Consider the following 20,819-nt stretch of genomic DNA (forward strand, 5'->3'; position numbering starts at 1 on the left):
GTAGATGTCAGCTTGCTGTTTGTTGGAGACGGTTATTAACTCTTATTTTGTTGATGTTCAGCTACAGACTGGAGTTGTCACACAGGAACTGGTGTGTGGTCTTGTGAAGGGCCTGATAGCAGTGACAGGAGTGCTGTGTCGTTAGGACACTTAATGAAGAAGAACAGTGGTGAGATGACAGTCCTGCAGAGATCTGCTGGAAGTGTGCTCTTTGTCAGAGACGGTGTTGTAGACCTCAATGCTTGTGACCTATTCTGAGACAGGATGTGGGAGTGAAGGTTGTTGAGGAGAGGAGAGGAGAGGAGAGGAGAGGAGAGGAGAGGAGAGGAGAGGAGAGGAGAGGAGAGGAGAGGAGAGGAGAGGAGAGGAGAGAACCTTGTGGAACTCCATGACTATATGAAGAGGAACCATAATGAACGTGAGCAAACTGCTATCTATCTATGTATGATCTCAACCAGTCTAATACTGTGCAGCGACTGTGTTGCTCATACATGTTTTTGCATATGTTATGTAAGTCTGCGTATTAAATTGTAAGTTTTAGACCTTTTTGACGGGGGAGAGACAATGATACAAAATCACCAATGACCACTGCAGCCGACTGGGGTCTGCTCTTCATCCTCACCCTCATCGACCTGAGGGAACTCAGTTCATTCAGCTAAAATCGTTCTGATCCGCTGCCCCGCCTCTACAGGTGTGACACAGTGATGGAGCCCCTTCTCTTCATCACTCACCTCCTCCCCCTTGGCAACATCTTTCACAATTTCAATATCCCCTTCCCAGTTATCTCTATCCAGCGAAGCAGACTCCACTCTCCTCCCTAACCTGAATCCTGGTTCACTTCACACTTCCTGAAACGAAACAATGAAAAACCCGAGCTCCTCGTCTTTGGCAAAAAATTATCATCACAGATGTCTGTGTAGATCCTCAATCATCAGGTCATAGTTATCCAAATGAAGATCTCTGCTTTGCCTGCACTTGTTTCATCTTCTCTCCACAAGGCTTCTTCAGTTCTGAACGGAACAAGGTCACAAACAAGGTGACCAAATGCTGCGCACGTCTATCTTCTTTACAACATCTGGGGTAATTTTGGGTCCGATATAATAATGCTGGCATTCTTTATGTTTAGGTTTAATGTTTCATTAGATTTCCTCAGGATTTGGCTTTTATTTCCTTCGCTGCAAGTCTCCAAACCTTCAAACTTCCCTTGTTGAACACTTTCTCCTTTTTCTTTAGTTCTTCGATTTACAACTCTTGGTCCTTTTCTGTTCCTTTTCACTCATCGGAGCCGGACCGTGACTTCTGAGCTTAGGGTGGATTCTGTGAATCACGTCCAACTAGCGTTTCTGATCATACCGCCTTATGAATACTGGCTTCACCAGATTCATCTTCTCATCGTCCTCATCCTCACTGCATGAAGCCTCCTCAAAACATCTTCTGTGATAATGAAAAGTCATCAGCTTCCTCTGCTGCAGCAGAGCTTGAACAAAACTACCATCACACTGAACAGTCTATGACACAAAAACATCATGATTGATAAAAATATTAAAAATAGGTGAGCAACATCGATCCATTAACCAACTCGGCCAATGGTAGCAGGCGTTTTGTGATTAACCAACACTGAGGATCCTAGTGTTATTACAGAGACCTTTACTGTTTCCTGGACAACAAACAGCTGGAAAAAATGGAATTAAAATTCATCATCCACCTGCAAGAAATACAACCAATTATCAACGCTGAAATTTGGCTTTTGAAACGACGCCACCTTCTGACCTTGACAGGATCAACGAGTTCCTTGACAAAAACCAATATCACCCCTGATGTAGGAAAGAACCCAAAACTGAAGGATTCCAAATCAAAATCGCCCCAAAAGAAGAAAAAGACTTGTTAACTAAGAAAAAAGTCCCTGCCAAAAACAAATGGAAAAAATACTGCTGGCTCTACAAATGGCGTATAAATGCTTTCAGAAACTATCACCTCTCTTAATCAACACAAGTGAGAAGAGGCTCATCTGCAGCAGCGACACAGCACAACAGCACAAAACACTCTGGGAAGGCACAGAACATCTGTACACATGGAGAACGGGTGGAAATAATCAGGAATCGGGGAGGACACACGAGAGCAAGTGGCCCGAAATGAGGAGAGTTAGTTTTCAAAATAAAACACATAGATCACATGACTCCTGTACTGGCGTCTCTTCATTGGCTGCCTATTAAATGTAGGATCATTTTTAAAATTCTTCTTCTGACCTTCTGACAAGGTCCTCTGAGGCCTAGCATCCATCCATCCATCCATCCATCCATCCATCCATCCATCCATCCATCCATCCATCCATCCATCCATCCATCCATCCATCCATCCATCCATGTATGAAAATGACATCCCCCCTGAATTGACTAACCTTCTACATACTGTAGCTCTGTCTGCATGTTAGACACTTAACATTATGCATGACTATGTATACAAGTATATATAATTATTATTAAGTATTACAATTTACCCTAATATTAACAATACCTCCACTCCTTCCAATGAGGTGCAAACCAACTATTAGTGACAAACCTGTCACATTAGCAACAACTGTTAAGTGGCTACAACTGCTTGGGCCTGTTTTAAGGTTGAGGTTAGAAATGGTTTTAGGTTGGGGTTATTGATGGAATCAGAGGGTTTGTTGGGATGGTTATGCCTTTGAAAGTCCTCACAGACAAAGAAGTACAAGAACAAGGACGCATGTGCGTGCTCGTACGTGCGTGTGTGGGTTTCAAACAAGTATGATCTAGAGCCACCCTAAAGCAACCCTAAGACTGCAGCTCAACCAATTGTTTTTTATTTTCATCCTCATAATATCTCTTCCTCTCTGACTTTCCAAGTGTTATACTTTATAATGTGGTCTCCTCCAGGAGGTCATTATTACCAGTTATGATCTGACAAAGCCAATCACACAGGCTCCCCCAAAGTGGAGCAAGATGTCACCAGGGGTTCACTGTAAGTGCTGTGCTTTCATCCCAGAGTGGAATAAACTGGCTTTTTTTGCCAAAAAACAAAACCAGAATGGATTCTTCACAGGTTTTGGTGCACCTTTTGCTCATTTTCAAACCTCCTTTCCACATAGTTCTAAACTGCATCTCTTTAGGAATCTAGAACTACTGCAATGAATAAAGTATGGAAATCAAAAGGGCAAAAATGCATACTTTGTAGATTTTAGTTTCTATCTTCCATACAGTGCCCTTTATATGCTGTCTATTCTACATTTTGATGTGCCTTTTGCAGCTTTTGTGTCCTCTAGTTTACATCCTGTGTAAACTACTGACCGCAGTGGCCAGTGTCCATGTATATAATACCACTATATTAAATGAGGCATATTAATATTGATTAAGGGTTTGACAGTCCTTTCCTTTGATTATCCCCGATAAGTGATTTTCCTCTGAAAACACTAGCTTTACACGGTAGCGTCAGCAGAACCTTTCCAATACTTTACTGAATAAGAAAACAATTTGGGGGTTTATTTTTTACGCCAGATTATAAATTTGGAGCTGTCAAGGTCATGTTGCTGTCATGTTACAAACGGTCATGCTGGCCTGATTAGCAACAACAGCAAAAATTGAGTTGTAAATTGATGTTAGGAGTATTTTTTTAGTTCGTATATGGCTGCAGGGCCAGCGGGTTCAGTACCACTTTATTAGAAATAATGGCTGCCACTACATTTCTATTATATCTATATCTACAGCCATATCTATATATACATATATTTTCTTTTTATAATTCCCCTCTCATTTGTTTTTCCAGCAATTTTTTCCCTTTTTGATCCTTTTTTTCCTGGCTGTCCATCAATTTTTGTCTTCCTCTGCATTCATACAGGAAGTTGATGCTGTTTTTATTTTTCAGCTTTGTTACTTTCTCCTCACTTATCACACCGGTCTCTTGTTTTGTGTGCAGCCATGGAGTCATAGTACGATAACACCCGCATGTACGTGACCTTTTAACTACAAAGTCAGCGTCTGCTGGTCAGTCTTGATAAGTAGAAGAGGAAGCAAGTGACTGCCAGTTTTCCAGTGTGTGACCAAACAGGGCTTACATATTATTTATGTCCCACAATTTCCTCATAAACAACTCTTTCCTTTTTTTTTTGGCATCATAGCTTACTGGCAGTTTTTGGCCACTGACTCAATTATAGTATTTAAGAAGTACTTTGAATCTCCAGCTGTATATGCGCTGGGTTTTCTTTACTAAGCAGAAGTATATATGCCCCACTCATGCTGCCTATAATGGCAAACCATTCTAGCACCTTTAATTAGGAACCTTCTACATTTAAATGGACTGAAAGGTGTCAAAAAGTAGCATCTGATTTGTTCTCTTCTATCATGGAGTTGTCACAAATGGAATACACAATAGTGGAATGGTATCGATCTGTAATTGGTAGAGGATTATTGGGTTTGTGCTGCTTGAAGAACTGAAAATATAGATTGAATAGCCATAGAGAAAACATAAGGTCAAAGTATTTGGACCAAAAGTAAAGTAAGAAGAGAGTTGAGTGGAGTTTCTTGAAGATGTTTCACCTCTCATCCAAGGAGCTTCTTTAATTCTCTCAAGAGGCGAAAAGTGTTGAAGAAACTCCAAGCAAATACAGTCAACACTCCTCTTCCATATTCTGAAGGCAGAGACTCTTCACAGACAGGAAAGACTTGTGTGGATGTTGCCATACAAGCCCATGTAGCTCTCTTGGAGTGAAACATTTCACATAGTTAGTGAATAAACTATCACCTTAGTGAGAGAAATGCATAGTAGCAAATATTAGAATTTATTTTTTCCAGTACTGAACAATTAAACCCGAGACAATTACATCGAGCAGCTCTGTGGAGTTGCACAGTTGTTAAATGTCTGATTAATTATTTCCTTGTGATGTTTTGTAAGCCTTTTTGGGTCAAGCTCAGGTGGCAGAAGTTGTCTTAAAGTGGAAACTTGAAAACTCATTTTACCTCTCTGATGAGGGCCAAACATTCGGACACATGGTCTGCTCCCATAACTGTGGCTTCCCTTCCAGGGCCCCCACAGCCCCGCAAAGAAGGGAGCCCGAAGGACGAGTTGGTTGCATCACATGGATCTGGGATCTACTATTGATGAATTGATGAATTTCAAGTGCTTTAAGGGAAAAAAATGACCATAATGACTTAATTCCCTGATGTTATTTTTGGTTTCTTAACATACCTTTAACAACCTTTTGGAGCAGTAGAAGGAAACCTGTTCGAAATACTTAGTTCAAGATTTTTTTGCTCTTTTAATGGTTGTGCAGAGTTAATGTGGGATTGTTACAACACTTCCTCCCCTGTTCTTCTGTTTAAAATACAAAACATCCCATTCAGCTCTTGGATAAAACAAGTGGCGCTAAATTTTCACACACATCCCATCAAATCCAGTCCAAGAATAACATCCAATTCAAGCCAGCTTAAAAACATTTGCCAGTCGTGTCCAACTTCTAAACCAAGCACTGCTTTTGACCCCTTTTGAATGAAGACAAAATTACTTTCAGAGGCTCCCTGGTATTTGGAAAATTGCTTCACAGTCAATTTATACAGCAATTAGAAATAAAACCCAGGATTTTCCAAACCAAAGTTAAATAATGAATTTGTCCAAATAGCCTTTAATAAAGGCCCAGGACAAAAGTCTTAATCCTCACAATGACTCAGAATATATATTTGAAGGACAACTGAAAGGTAGAGTCAGACTCTCTTGAGAACCCTCTTGTGGTAGAAACAGCGAGCAAATAACTTCGCCTGTTTGGGTTAGGGTTAGCGTTAGCGAAGGCTTTGGTTCCCCTACTTTAATCACGTGCCAGGGAAGAGGGGTGACATATGTGTGGTGGGTGGGAGCTTAGGGTATGTAATTTTCCCCCTTTCACTACTTTATTCTGGATTTATCCAGAAATTGCCGCTCCACATCAAGCTGATCCACGTTACCCTTATGGGATGCCATTGTGGAGGATTTCCAGCTGAGGAGGTGAAGATGCCAGCAGCACCAGCAGCAGAGCAGAACGCTTCAGTGTGAAACGTGACACACTGAGGCGTCTAACCCTGGCTGAAAATTCTTGGACCACATTTTAAGATGCTTAGATTAAAGCGCTCGTCTGTGTGTCTGCAGCAGTTTGACCCTCTCCTACACATTAACCAGGTGAACTAGACCTACAGTTTCTCAAAGATAGTGAAACTGCTTCACTTACACGTGGACATCGTGATGTGCTCCTGTACATTTGAAAATAGTAAATCAATGTATTATCAGCAGGAATTATTTGGTTTAAACTGTCATATTTAAGGACACATATGCAATATATGTGGCTAGTTACAGAAAATGATTGATGAAATTTCCACCCTTTAGTTGTGCGATATTGCACTGATCATTTTCAGTTGGGCAACTATTAGAAAATGTCCCATATAAAGGTTTGAATAAGAGATTAGAAGTTACTTTCCATATCAGCCCTCAGACCTAGCGTGCCTTTAAATTAAAGCTACTTTAAGGGAATTCTGCTAACCTCACAGCACCCATTCACGTGAGCCAAGCACGGGTCTTTGTAAATTCCTGCAAAGGGGACACATTAGAGACAAGATTATCATACAGAATGGAGGGCAAGAGGTGAAGGCGCAGGAGACAAGAGCTGCGGATAAGGAGGGAGATCCTTCCGCTTGCTGATAGCGATGGTGCCAACGGCAACAACAAAGCCAGACGAGAAGTTAACTTTACTCTTTATCTACCCCTCTCTCTCTAACGTTCTCTTGTCCTCTGTCTTGTTATGTCTCTTACTGCTTTGTAGTTGGTCTCAAATGTGCTCTCAGTATTTCTGGCTATTGCTGTATTCAGTTAAGCTTATAGGGTTCTACTTAGTCTTACCCAACACTTCAATTCCGACAGTAAAAGAAAACAATAATTGTCCATCCAAAAATAATGAAGTATTAAAGCAGAATCAAAAAAGATAATTAAGAAAAGTTATTTAACAATCCGCTTACTAGAACTACCTTAGAATTTTACTAATAGGACAAAGTGATGGATAGGTTGGTGAACCAGCTAGACGCTGTGTTGCAAACCAATATCATGAATACAAGTTGAAAGTTTACTCTACATAGTTGCAATACAAGTGCAATATAGTGTTTTTGTGCTTGCAATTCATCCCAAAGATAAATTTGGCAAATTACTGTTTCCACTGTTAGAAACAGCTACGTGGTTTATTTCGAGAAAAAGAACAAGAATACCATAGTGTGGACATAATAGTATCCACAAACCTTGACAAATTTTAACTGGTTGTTTTCTCCCTTATTACTGGAATGGTCTGCAACTTCACACCCACATGAGCCACACTTGCACCTCAAAGTTCGTATAATTGAACTCTAAAATAGACGTTAGAATATTTGTATGCTGTGTTCCTCATGCTGAGGGTTGAGGCAGTCTGCAATTCAAAGTTCAGTAGAATGCTTACTTCTAATAGAGGACTTAAAATTATAGTGAAATCTGGGTTTTACTGACATTGTAGTCCCCTTTAATCACAGTCTTCTGTCTGTCAGAGTGCCATATGTGCTGAGTGTATGAACCCACAGCAGGCCCTTGGATGGGTCTCACATGCATTCATTCAAGCCATTCCAGTCTCATTCATTTGAATGACATGGAGGAAAAAAAGCAGTTCACACTTTTTCAACAATACACTGTAGGAGAAGGCGAAAAAGAAACTTGCATGCGGATTCAAGGTTATGAAAACATGTCTGACACATGTGCATCTAATAAGTGGTGGTCAGATGGAATCAAGGACTTAGGGGAATTAAGGATTTGGGATCATGGCATAGAACTTGGAACCATGGAAGAGCAGAAAGTATGCTACTAGCAGCTGGTGCTCTTTAGACTCTCGGACAGATGCCAGAAAGCTCTTTTGAGTGTGACAGAGAGACACAAGCAATAATCTATCTTCACAAAACTCAAAGGAGCGTGCATTATGGGTTACATTTCTACCACCATGGTAAATCAATGGATTTATTTTTCCCAGGAACGAAATGATCTAAATGTGAAAAATTCTTTATGAATTTTTAAATGTTCTATTCAGTATATAATGCAGCCGAGCCAAGCAACCATCAGTAGATGAAAGCACATGCTTTATTATTCCAGTTCCACTACAAATCAGGCTCCTTTATTTAAAAGGATCATATACTGCCATTCTTTATAGTGAAGATCAATTTAAGACCTGAGTATCTTCTTTCAGGACCCCTGATTGATGGAGGCACAGGGCAAAATCTTGGTCTCATGGTCCATCGGGAGCCCTTCTACCAATTGGAAAGGCATATTGACTGGCTAGCAGGATCATTCCTTATAGCAAAGATGCTGCAATTTAGTTATAGTATATTCTGTTTTAGTGCTTTAGTGTCATACACCACACTGAAACCATAAGGTAATATCATCCCTTTCCTCATTTATACACGCAGCACTCTGAGAGAAAGCGTGTGCATCAGTTATATCACTGAACTGTTTGGTATCCTCAAAAAAACCCAAATCTTGTTTTACGTGTGACTCTGATTCATGTCATTGGGCATTAGACAAAGAGGATTACTTTTTAGAAAGTTCTTCCCACAGCTCAGGATCAGTCAGCCCCACTATAACATCAGATGGTAGCGAAAATGTAGCTGTTTAACAAAGGTTACATAATTAAAACGTTGCTACTGAATAAGCTGATTCAGAAAAACACTAAAGCCTCATTTTTTATTTATTTTTTTTTCCAAAAAGTGATTTATCTCGCAACCAATTTTTTTGGACAAGGAGCCCCATGTACAAGAGCTCTACAACACGTTAGACAAGCCTCTTTATGAGTGTGAAAAAAAAGTGCAACAGCACTTGGATAGTTCAGTGTGAACTCTTGCATGAACTTTGAATGGTTGTTAATAAAAACGTCTCAGGAAGATAAAAGACTCTAACCGAGTGTGTCTATCTGAGAGCAAAAAGAAAAAAAAAAGGATCCTGATCGACAAAGACCTCATTAGAGTGAGGAGGTGTCCTGTCTAGACATTGTGATGACAGGAATCTGTTTAATGTTTCCTCCTCTTCGCTGTTTCCAATTCACCCAGAATACACACGCATCACCTGCAGTTGTGCACACATGCACACACACTTTTGCTTAATGTCAAGCAAAATGTTAAAGACACAAGTAAAGTAGAAAAAAGCAGCCTGCCAAGCAGCTCATTTCCCCACCTACTGTGACTTATAACAGTAGTATATTACAGTATAGTAATACAAGGTTGCGCAACAGTAGCTTGCTTTATGATCAAAGCCCTTTAGTCAAAGTCCCTGCAGAATTTGGAACATTACTAAACTGTAGTCATCTGTTCCTTGGCCCATTATCAGAGTTTTCCATCACAACTTTTTAAGTCATCTCCCTAAAAAGCAAACATGCCGGGTGTCACCGAACCTCGGTGGAGGTGATTAAACTGAACACTAAATTCAGAAAAGAGCAGCTGAAAATCTGAAAGCGTGATGGCCCTTTTCCCTTTTTTAAAACATATATTTTTGTGTCTGCGCGCATGTGGTATGTGTTGCTTTGATGCTGGTTCTCACTCCTCACATGCAGATAGGATTGGTCGGTGGAGATAGGGACACTATCAGCCAGAACCATCAGGATCTGAAGAGAACCTGAAGACATAACACAGCTAAGTCTGGAAGGACAGATGGGAGAGGGCAATATAAGTGAATGCCATTCCAAAATATCCCCCACAGGTTGGAAAGTTTTGTGAATTAGGGATTTGAGCTGCTGTTTCCGTGCAACAGCTGGACCGTGGATGCAGTGGAGTGGCCCGACTGGTGGTATTTAGGTTTCTGTTGGGGTCCAGCTAGAGACCGATTCCCCATGAAGGTGTCTGTGTAATGCCAATGGAGGCTTTCTATTCTTTCTATTAAAGAATAATGCCAAAAAATCATTCCAAAATATGCAAGAACGCAGTGTCAAAACTTCATATGGACCGTGAATGTGTCTCTTTCTTCCACGCGAGCGCACTCTGCTGCAGACAAAATATGGAAAAGCGATGGTGGAAGTGGCCGCCCCCCCCCCCCCCAGCTCCACCTCTGGCTAAGAGAGCGTGGTGTGGGCGGTTTTGAAAACGCGTGCACACCAGACGAACGCACGTACTAGATATTGTGGACTGCAACCTGCGGATTCTTGTCGGAGTCGTACAGAACTTTCGGGAGTAGGTGATTGCTGGTACAGACGGCGCTTTTTAGCAGTGCGCAACGGAGGCAAATCTTAGTTTTACGAACATAAATATACTCGTCCAAGTAAAATGAGTTCTTATTTAGCTTCTGTTCTTCCTCCACTGGTGCAGTTTGTGTCAGGTGCTGCGTTTTGACCGACATAGAACGGAGTGCCCGGGATCGACTCTCACATGTTGCGCGTTATCCCGGAGCAGCACAGCGCGCTACGGGGATCAGAAATGAAAACTGGACCGACGTCGTTTTGCACATTTCTCCACAGAAAATATTTCAAATGGCTTGATTCATGAGTTTTTTCCCTGGATTTCATCTGCGAGGTATCCGTGCGCTCTAGGGGACTTATCGTTACGTGTGATTATATCTTTATATTCCTATATATTTAGTGACTGCAGCTCCGACTCAGAGACATTTGGGACTCCGGAGAGCACAGCAGGACAACACCATGACCAACTGCTGTCTTGCCTTGGTTGGATTGATGTGGAGCGCTTTTTACTGCACATTCCTCGTCACGGGGAGCAATTATTCACTGGATGGAAACAACGAAGTGCACCTAGGTTTCATCCACCGGCGGCTACGGACGCACGAGAAGAGGGAGATGCAGAAGGAGATCCTGTCCATCCTTGGACTTCCACACAGACCAAAACCAAATCTGTCACAAGGAAAGTACAATTCCGCTCCGCTCTTTATGTTGGATTTATACAACACCATATCTGGGGAAGAGAAGATCCCAGTGGAAGTAAAACTGAGCAGGTATCATTCTACGACCCAGAGTCTTCCTCTGGCCACATACCAAGAAACTGCCTTTCTTAATGATGCAGATATGGTAATGAGCTTCGTCAATCTAGGTAAGATTAACTGATAGCCATCATGTTGCATGTATATATTCAGTGCTCGTCCCCTAATCTCTCACTGAGGTAAGAAGTTTGAAGGATGAACAGGTGTTTGGTGGAGATGGGGTGAGGGGAGCCCACTATATTTACACACCAGACGCTCATAGTTCATGGAAACAATAGTCAACAATCTCCCTAATTAAACTAAACCCACACAAGCCACGACACATGTTAAATACTCAAACAGGAAAAAAGAACACCAACATGTTCTGTCTGTATATTTTTCCCATTATACGTCTGGTTTACTGGCCGATCCATGTGCTCGGTCTCCCAGTGTGTCATCTCTAAACCGTGCAGCTTAGATCCCAGACATCCATCGCCTCCACTGGAATTTGTATATAAAAGCCTTGTTTCGGCTGTTGACCTCAAGCGCAGCAAGACACGGTTTCTGTATGTCCCAGTGTTTGTGTTTCTCCAGTGGATTTGTCCTTAATTAGCTCCAGTGACGAGGAAGAGGGATACTTTCATCATAACGACTTGGAACATGAAAGCTAAATGGCCTTCCATCCATGAGCAGTTCTCAGTGTTTACTGGGAGAGTCTAAACAGAGTGCCTGAAGATAAACAGAGGTGCTGGACTGGCGGACAAGGGGGCTTAAATCCAGATGGAATGTCACTCACTGTGGGAACTAAAGGCATCCTGATGACAGTAGAACTTTCATCCCTGCAATATGTGTGTGTGTGTGTGTCAGTTTAAACATTACTGTGTCAGTGGTTGTGGTCGTCCTGTGCTTTAGAAGATGGGCTTTACACTCCCATGTTGTTGCACATCTGGTCCTCTACTTTGATTAAATGGGTTCTGTGCATGTTTTAACAATTCCTCTGATTTCTGGGGCGACTTGGGGATTAGGTTGCCATCCCCTTCAGCCACAGACCTCTAATACTGTAGTGCTGATGCTATCTATCTATCTATCTGTCTGTCTGTCTGTCTGTCTGTCTGTCTGTCTGTCTGTCTGTCTGTCTGTCTGTCTGTCTGTCTATCTGTCTGTCTGTCTGTCTTTAAAGGCAGGTACTTGGCTTTTTGTGGCTCCAATGACCACACAGAAATGAATGTTTTTCTTAATTTTGGAGATTGTTTAAGTGGTTTCTACTTCCACAATATCTTCTGCAACGCAAATACATTTAAATTATTTTAACCTTTAATACAGTTTTCGGTCATCATGACTGCTCTTGGTTTCTTCTCCTTCTGCCTCTCCTCCATACAGTCACTTGGATGGTTAAGGCTGAGCTGTCGCTGCACCTCTTCGCTATGTCAACAGTTAACATTTCTACCAGCCTACCTCCCACGCTATAAAGGCAAACAAACCAGAGGCTTTAAAAGTGGCTTTTCTGCAGATTAGTGGGATCTAGACAAACCCGGGCCTATTCTCAAATGCAATGCCCTTATTAACTGCTGTTTGCCCTGTCTTATGATGCCTGGGTACATTTCTTAACGCTTAAGCCCAGCTAAGCCACTTCCTCTGCAGTGAATCACATCTCTCAACACCACCACGATCACGTCATTGGTTGGCTTCGATCAAAGAGTCCGTTGCTTGATGCTCAGGGGAGCTTTAGGAACTTTAGTAAACCTTGAAATTCTTCCTGCAAAGTTCCTCAGATTAGAGCAGAATAAAGAAACACCTGCCATTTAAAATCTACATTCAGCATATCGAATTAGACAGAAGTGGAACAAGGAATATCAGAAATATATCTTAAAAAGGACTTAACAACTGTAATTTTGCCACCATTTAAATAAAAAAACAAACAAGAACTAGCCAACATAGATTTGTGATGTCGTAGTTTGTCATAGTCAGATAATTCACAGCCACTGTTCCTTGGTGGGTCAGGGATAGAAATGATTCGGTCTTAAATAACAGCTTTTGTTGTCCTCTACTTTTTACTCCAAGCCTACAACAAACATAAAAAAAATAATAATGCAATCACATTTTTTTCCTCTTGGTAGAGATAAGCACCCCCCCCCACCCACACACACACACACACACACACACACTCCTGAGCAACACGTAGGTTGGCAGATTATGAGCAAACATTCTATTTAGACTTGAAGCCCTCTCTGTCACACACCTCCCCCTACCTCGATGATACCTTTTCCTGCAACTTACTCTTACACTTCTGCCAGGACCTCAGCGGACTTGGAGATAAGCACCATTCTTGGTTACACATCTTGCTTTCTTCTTATCTTTGTGTCATCTCTGACCATCACTTGACATTCCAGTTGAGAGTGGGATGGAGGAGTGTGACGAGATAAGGAGGTGAGGCGAGGCTGCCTCGCGGCTGGTAACAATCTATTGAAAAGGGCTGATAACCCTGGTGGAAAATCTGATTGCACCCCCTCTGCTCTCATTTATCAGGAATAATCAGGGTGCAGACACAGAGGAATTTCTGATATTTATTCTATTGCAGTTCACTGTCCTCTCACACGTCGGTTCTTTTCACCATAAATGAGGTGACTTGCTGCGGGAGAAGTGCCCAGTCACAAATGGGTCGATATGCTGCCATCCTTTCCTTCACCTATCAAAAAGTCTATGGGACTAAGTGAATAGTCAATGATTTAAGGCTCATTTTTAATTATGATTAAGCCTTATTCTTAATCAAGCTCAGTAAAAATCATTCAGAAACACTGTATGCTGCTGCTAATCCAGCAACGAATGAGACGAAACTAATTGAAGTTTTAATACGACTAAAGAGTTATTGTGCCCTTCAAGGTTTACTTGTTTAATCTTTCCTCTAAAACTCACAAGTGCAGTCCTCCATGTTAGTGGTTCAGGTAACCTCTGCCAGTGTCGCTAAGTGCTTGAAACAAGTGAGACAAAACACGAGTTTACGTTAGCCGTAAAAGAATACGTGATACTTTTTACTCCTGATCTGCTTTGCTGTAAAGTGTTGTAAAGCTCTCACCTCCTCTGTGAAAGGGTCTATGAGGGAAGCAGATCATTAACCTGGTCTTGTTCCTTAGTGCAAAGCTGTGTCTGTAACATCTGAATATGTGAAAGAGAGACAGAACCATACATGCAAACTGGTCTATCCATGGTATAATAGATTAGATATGCAGTAAAACAAATTAGAGGCACATATACAAGCACATAAATGCATATTAAAGAATTATTTAAAGTGCTGCGTCTGCTTAGCTGTTCACATATTGTTAGTTTGATAACTGAAATATTTACCAAGGTCCAAAATATATGGGGTGTAAAATCACATTCCACAAATTCTTCCATAACGCATTGAAGCACTGTGGTAACAAATTATATTAGGTGCTAATTCATAAACCTTACGGTCATCTATTATAATTTCCCTCTATCACTGGTTTACCAGCAACCAGCATCACTTTCCATTTCCTTGTGTGGTCCCACTGGGTTTGTCCTTGCACCTGACTCCAGAGTTTTTGCACCTTATTTGCCTCATCAAAGTCTTCATGGAAACATTTAAATCTGTATGGCAGCGCATTTGAGTTTACTTTCAGTACGCTGGGATTGAGGTTAAAGCTGGTCAATGTGTTGAATTTATTCTCCACCGACCTTATACACATGAACCTGTGAACCATTGAACTCTGACTTGGCATGTCCTCGTGGGCCTAGTAATTCAGCCATTACCATAACGATCTTGTTGTGTGCTCTCCAGGAGAGGCTCAGCCTGGTAATGAAGATGAGTGCGGCCAACAGGAATGGCATAAATGTCACAGTAAACATTCCCGCTGTCACATTATTGAAGCCAAGGAGAAGCCTGCGGAGATTTATCTTTACTACCCCGTGGAGAGAGGAGGGCAGAAGGAAAGGAAAGAGCAACACCCAAATAATGTTTGGCAGTTAAAATAAGCCAATTTAAAGCCTTTAGTGAAGTTAAAGAAGGCTGTATATTCTCATTTATATGGACATGATGTCATTAAAAGGTTTCTAAATAGGTTTGTAATAAAATTATCCGCTATTATCTCGATAAATTCATCCCAACTTTCATGTACAACTTTCAGTGTAACACCATTACGCGTCTCTAATAATAGAAGTTGGCGATTTAAGACTTGTGTCTTATCTGAGGAACCATCCTTCTTGTTACCAGCTTGTTACCATCTGAGACACAAGTATGTGATGTATGCATGTTGTCATTGTAAGAGGACGTGCCTGAAAAAACAGCCTCGCTCTGCAAAGAGAAAAAAGGCCCCATATGGGTGTAAATGCTGCTGAGCCTCCCGAGCAAGTAGCCTCCCTTTCAACCACGCCACCGCTGACTAATTTATGAACTTTAGGCTGACCTGCGGACTGACTTTCCAAACACGATACTGACAGGAGAAGAGTTGGAAAAAGGAGAAATGGGCAAAGGCAGGGAGGAGTGAGATGAGAAAAAGACCACAGAGGAGGAAAGGGGGCAAGACATGTCCAATAGTGACTCAGTCATCTTAAAAAAGTAGACCTTGTTTGTGTTTATAAGTTCCTTTCATTTTCTTGCACACTTACATGATTCCTATAACAGCTAGGAACAACATTTGAACAAAATTTGTGCTATTCATGTCCAAAATGGTGCAACTTTAACTCTTTGACTAAAGTTCTCTCATAAGAAAAATGTATCCCATTGCTGTGAGGCTTTATCACTGAGGATATGCAGCAGGAAACTCTGCCCGTCCTTCCTCCTCGATGGATACTTTCCATGCACCAGTCTGCTAAATACCGTGTTTAAATCTCCAGTCTGATGTTTTTGAGCCACAAGGAAACGGTCTTTAAATCAAGCAGAAATGCACATGGCAATCAAAAACGATATATAAAGAATGTGGAATGGTGTAATAAAATATTCTTTTACTTGCTGTGATTGAATATATTTTATTAAAAACTATATGATAAGCATAGAAACTATTTGGAGATCATTTGCCCTTATTCTCTGAGATGATTGATTGTTGTATCTTTACACTGTTGCAGTCACACAACCCCAAGAAGATTATGCTGACATTGAGGACAGTAGCATTAGCAATACAGTTTCTTTTTCTCCCGATCAGTCCACCTGCTTTTTGGATCAGAAGGTCTCTGGTTACCAGCCCTGTGTTTGGAGCTGTGCCTCTGTGTAAAACAAGCACTAGATCTTGTAGGTAAGTCAGCCCATGGGCATCAAAGCCAGCCCCCACCTGATTTATCAGTGGATCAGACCCTTTGCCTGTACTTAGGTTTAAAGCATGATGGCTGCAGTGAGCGCTCCAAAGGAAGTCGCGCTGAGCGGAAACAAAGGCTGACGGAGAAGTGACGATAGGGTAAATGTAGTAGTCAAGAGGGGAATGGGCAGACACGGAAAAGAAAGTGTTGAATACACAGTGAGAAGGAGGGAAAATTGACTTCCTAAACTCTATCACAGAGGGAGATCTTTCTATCTTCTGCCTGTGGAATGCAAAGCCACCACGATGTTGACTTCTCCTTTGGAAACAGCTGCATAACCCTTTTTCAAAGATTTTTTTTCCTTATTTATCTGATCCCTCAGGAGAGATCCATCTCCGGGCCATGACACTGGCTTCCTTCACTAACTCTGAGACCAGACCGGTTGAGCTCATACACACATGTACACAGACACACTCACACACACATGCTCACCTGCTGTCTAAAAGAAGACATTAACCACAGATCGCTATAGCAGGACTCCGCAGCCTGTACTGCTGTGGGTGGATAAAGACACACAGACACATACTGTATGACTCACAAAGATATTTCCAACGGGTATGAAAGCACACATGCAGGGGTGTAAACAGCTTTACACATAGACCAATATAAATAAACAGCCTATTGTAAAACTCCTTAGACTACATAAGCGTTCAGCCTTCCCGTGGTTTCCCATGGCTGCCTGGCAGGTGAATCAAAGAGGATTCTTGATGACTGCCATTCCTATATTGACATGGCATAAATAAACAAAGGCCTAAACCCACAGTAATCTTTTGTTTGTCATGCGTTCTAGTGCAAGCACAAACCACAGGAGTACATCTGTTTATGGAATATTCACTTGATGTGCTGAATGGTGGCAGATATCTCAAGCAGCCAGGGGAGCGATTTCCACTGGGTCTGCAGGTCATGATCCATGAAGACAGCAGTAAGTAGTCATCCTTTGTTATATAAATCTCAGTGGTAATGACGGCAAGCAGCAAGGATGGAGAATCTTTCAAGAGGAAGAAGGAACAAGCTCAGAAGTGTCCTTTTTTTCCAAATGATCAGATCTTCAGTATGTCAGAGTCACTGATTTCCCCAATAAATACTGCTTTTAATGGCATCTTTGAAAGCTATTATATCCCACCTGTTGTCTCAAAGGGATTTCATTTGGTTACCTGGCAACGGCATCAAAAATGTTTGATCTTCAAATGCAGCCAATGGATTTGTAGCAGCTTTTATTTAATTGGATTAACAAATGATAAAGCAAGAGGAACCTTTGTTTGCTGGCCAGTGTGTTTCCCTTGAATCCCATAATGTAAAGTGAAATCAGAGATTGATGATTCCAGTTCGGAATTGCTGTGTTATTCACATTATTCAGACAGTAAAGTGTTTAGTTTGTCTGCTTTGTGATTGTGGCTGCAGTGTTTAGTTGTGTTTAGTTGTGCGGGTCCATATGAAATAGCCACTAGTGTTTCTTTTTAGAAGAAAAGCACACAACCACAACCAACCAGCATGATGTTAAAATATGGCAAAATGGACCTGTTAACCTGTTAACCTCTTGAGCCAGATTATTTATGGTTTATTAGGGTGAGGGATAGTGTTTGTCTTTTCTTTTTTTTAAACTGCTTTCTCTCATTGGTACTTTGCTTTGTGCCACTTTGTATGGCCCCATTTCCACTGCTGAGTATTTGAAAAATGAACTGGCGCCTCCGTCAATAGTTGTGAGCCCTGATCTTGGTTAAAATGAAGCGGAGGCCATCACTTATCTGGCCATGGAATGGTGACACCAACTCATCCCTAATTACATTGTTGTTAACAAAGTCAAAGTACTACTATTTGTATTGGTTCTTTCATGTCCCATTTAATGACTCATTTTGTGGAATTTCCTTCTAAATGTAAAAAAGGCATTGTGTCCTATTTCACTGACACCTCATTGGTTCAGTGTGACGTCCAGAGAAATGAGTCCTTGTTTATACAGGAGCTTTTGGGGGAATCACTACCGCCCATTAATGTCATTGAGCTTTTCTCTGCGTGCACACAGAGCTAAGCATTAAAACAGGCACAGGAGCTTGATTATAGACAGGAGTGTAACACTTTGCAACACTTTGCATACATAAATATGTTTTAATCCCACATTAGGTTCTCCCTGGCTTTACACAAGTTTCGTAAAGCAACAAAATAAATGACAAAGCGCAGAACAGGCTAATTCTTTCAAGAATTACCCTGCAGAATGCCTTTTTAGACTTTATTTTTTCTTTAACAACTTATAAAACTTCCCTTAACATGAACATGCAGAGGCTTGTGAGGCTTTGGCCTATCTGTTTTACCTTAATACATTTTATGACAAAGTAAATAATCAAACTACAATTTATTGTGTTTGTTTATTACTGTACCTACATTTGTGTGACTATACAGTTACCTTGTGGTCCCTTTTGAAGCATCGGGACAAGACCATAAATGTTATCATTGTTCAAATAAAGCAGACAATTCAGTGGGCCCACATCTTAATCCTAGAAAATGGTCGACGGTATTAGGTCTCCCACTGACACACAGGTATGACACATCCACCTACACAGACACTTGCTGTCCTTCAGACGTCAATCAATGCGAAGCCGATACAGCACGGCCCAGCGGCCATACCTGGGATGTCTATCATTCAACAGACCTCAGCAAGGGAGCAATTACAGAAAATTATTCTCCCAACATTGGGACTCTTTCATAAGCATTAAAATCTGTGCCCAGTCTTCATTTTATCATCTTGCATGGAATGCAGCATGGTGGAATTGAGATAGTCTCTCTGAGTGGATGTTTGTCCTCAAACAATATGCTGACATTATGTGTAATGGTTCTGTGTGGACAGGATTATGTGATTACGCTTGAAAAATGTGATTACATGGTTCTCTTTCAATCTTGTTAGCAGGGCATTAAATGCTGTAACCTGTGGGAGGTAATAGAGGGATAAGCAGGTGGAGGTTTGGGCATGTGTATATTTATATCCATGAACGACGGGCTTTCAAAATATGCTGCATACAATTTAATAATAATGGTATCAAATCAAATCATCTTTATTTATTGTTACAATCAAACTTGTCTTTATGCACTTTACAGAATCCCAGGGCCTGACCCGCCAACAAGCAAAAGTAGAAGGAAAACTTTCGCTTTAACAGGATGAAACCTAGAGCAGGACCGGGCACATATGATTGGGGAACCCTCCGACTGATGGTGGGCTATGCAGGGAGGGATTAACTCTTTTCTGAACACCAAGTTACATAAGAAGTTGGAGAACTCAGACAGGAAATGTGAATGTAGCCTAGCAGCAGGCCGATATACCACTACAGTACAAACAGAACTGGCTTTTCTGCCCCCCAGTTTAGACGAGTGGTGCCAAGAGTCAGGCTTTCAAACGAACTGGAGACATGTTTGGGTTTAGGGTAAATTAATGAATTAGAGTGAGAGATTGCTGCCACTGCCCCTCCTGGTCCAGTTCCACGAGGTATATGATAATTAAGAAGGGTAGGAGCAGTTGATTCATTCAAGCCAACATACTGAGCCTCTAGGCCTCAGTAAATCAAAGTGATGATCAGCTATCAGGTTGTGCACTAACATGGATTTACACAAAAGAGATCTGATGTTTAACAGTTGGTTGGTTGTTGGTGCACCGTGGGCCTTTGGTTTGGGCCACATGTCCTGTGAATCATCACCTAGCCACCCTGGCTGGCCGATTGCTAGCTGTAGCTATGCTAGGCAGCTCCACAGCAGCTACTTTGTCCTTGATACAACTGGACCCAACTTCGGATAACTCCGAACTGCAGAACCATTCCTCAAACACTGAGTCTCACCTCCAGAGCCATAAATAAGCTAATAAGCACTGAGCAGACACAGAGTGAAACACTGGGTGAAACAGATGTTCAATCCATGCTAATGCCAATACTCGTTATAATACTGAGCATTCAGCGGACCAGAATATCAAGTCAAGTATTTGAGTAATTTGAATTTTAGTAGGCAAGTAACTAGAATTGCCCGAGTACTTAACTTCAAATGAACCAAACACACACCCTGCACCAAAGATCTCTACAGTAGAAACAGGACGTGACACAGTGCGTTACCATTCATTACAAACCAGCCCCGCATCAGCAGGAGGGTCCCTCTATATGAGTCTGGTCCTGCTCAAGGTTTCTTCCTCTTAAAGGGGAGCTTTCCTGCCACTGTAGCTTGTTGGGGCTCAGGCCCTGGGATTGTGTAAAGCACCTAGAGACAAGTTTTGATTGTAAAAAACGCTGATATATAAAGATGATTTGATTTGAAATGCTGCAATGAAGAAAAACTGATTTTGAAATGATATTAAAGGTCCCTTCAGATACAGGATCTATGTGGAGCCTTTAAAGGAAACTGGAAAAACTCTGATATATCTCGATTCATGTTGTGATTTAAGTTACCGTACTGGCCAATAGCTCCTGAGGAGGTCAGAAGAATTATATAAAAACAGAGCAGGCTATAATTCATCTCTGTGAATTAGGGGCAGTTATTGGTGTAGCAGTTTTTCAGACAGACAGACAGACCCATCAGTCCACCTGTTGATTCAGACTGCTGTGCACAGT

General features: G+C 41.5%; 1 protein-coding gene across 2 annotated transcripts in view; it reads left to right on the forward strand.

Annotated features, from left to right (window-relative positions):
* Nucleotides 1–10,106: 10,106 nt before the first annotated feature.
* Nucleotides 10,107–20,819, forward strand: part of bmp6 (bone morphogenetic protein 6) — a 23,740-nt gene continuing 13,027 nt past the window's right edge. The window contains exons 1-2 of one of the 2 annotated variants that reach the window (XM_057012681.1): nucleotides 10,107–11,066; nucleotides 17,033–17,164. In XM_057012681.1, coding sequence (XP_056868661.1) covers nucleotides 10,664–11,066; nucleotides 17,033–17,164 — 535 coding nt within the window. In that variant the 5' untranslated portion in view covers nucleotides 10,107–10,663. The remainder of the gene's footprint in view (nucleotides 11,067–17,032; nucleotides 17,165–20,819) is intronic. The other variant, XM_057012682.1, reaches the window with a different exon arrangement.

This window comes from Takifugu flavidus, chromosome 17, assembly GCF_003711565.1.
Source record: "Takifugu flavidus isolate HTHZ2018 chromosome 17, ASM371156v2, whole genome shotgun sequence".
Classification (NCBI taxonomy): domain Eukaryota; kingdom Metazoa; phylum Chordata; class Actinopteri; order Tetraodontiformes; family Tetraodontidae; genus Takifugu; species Takifugu flavidus.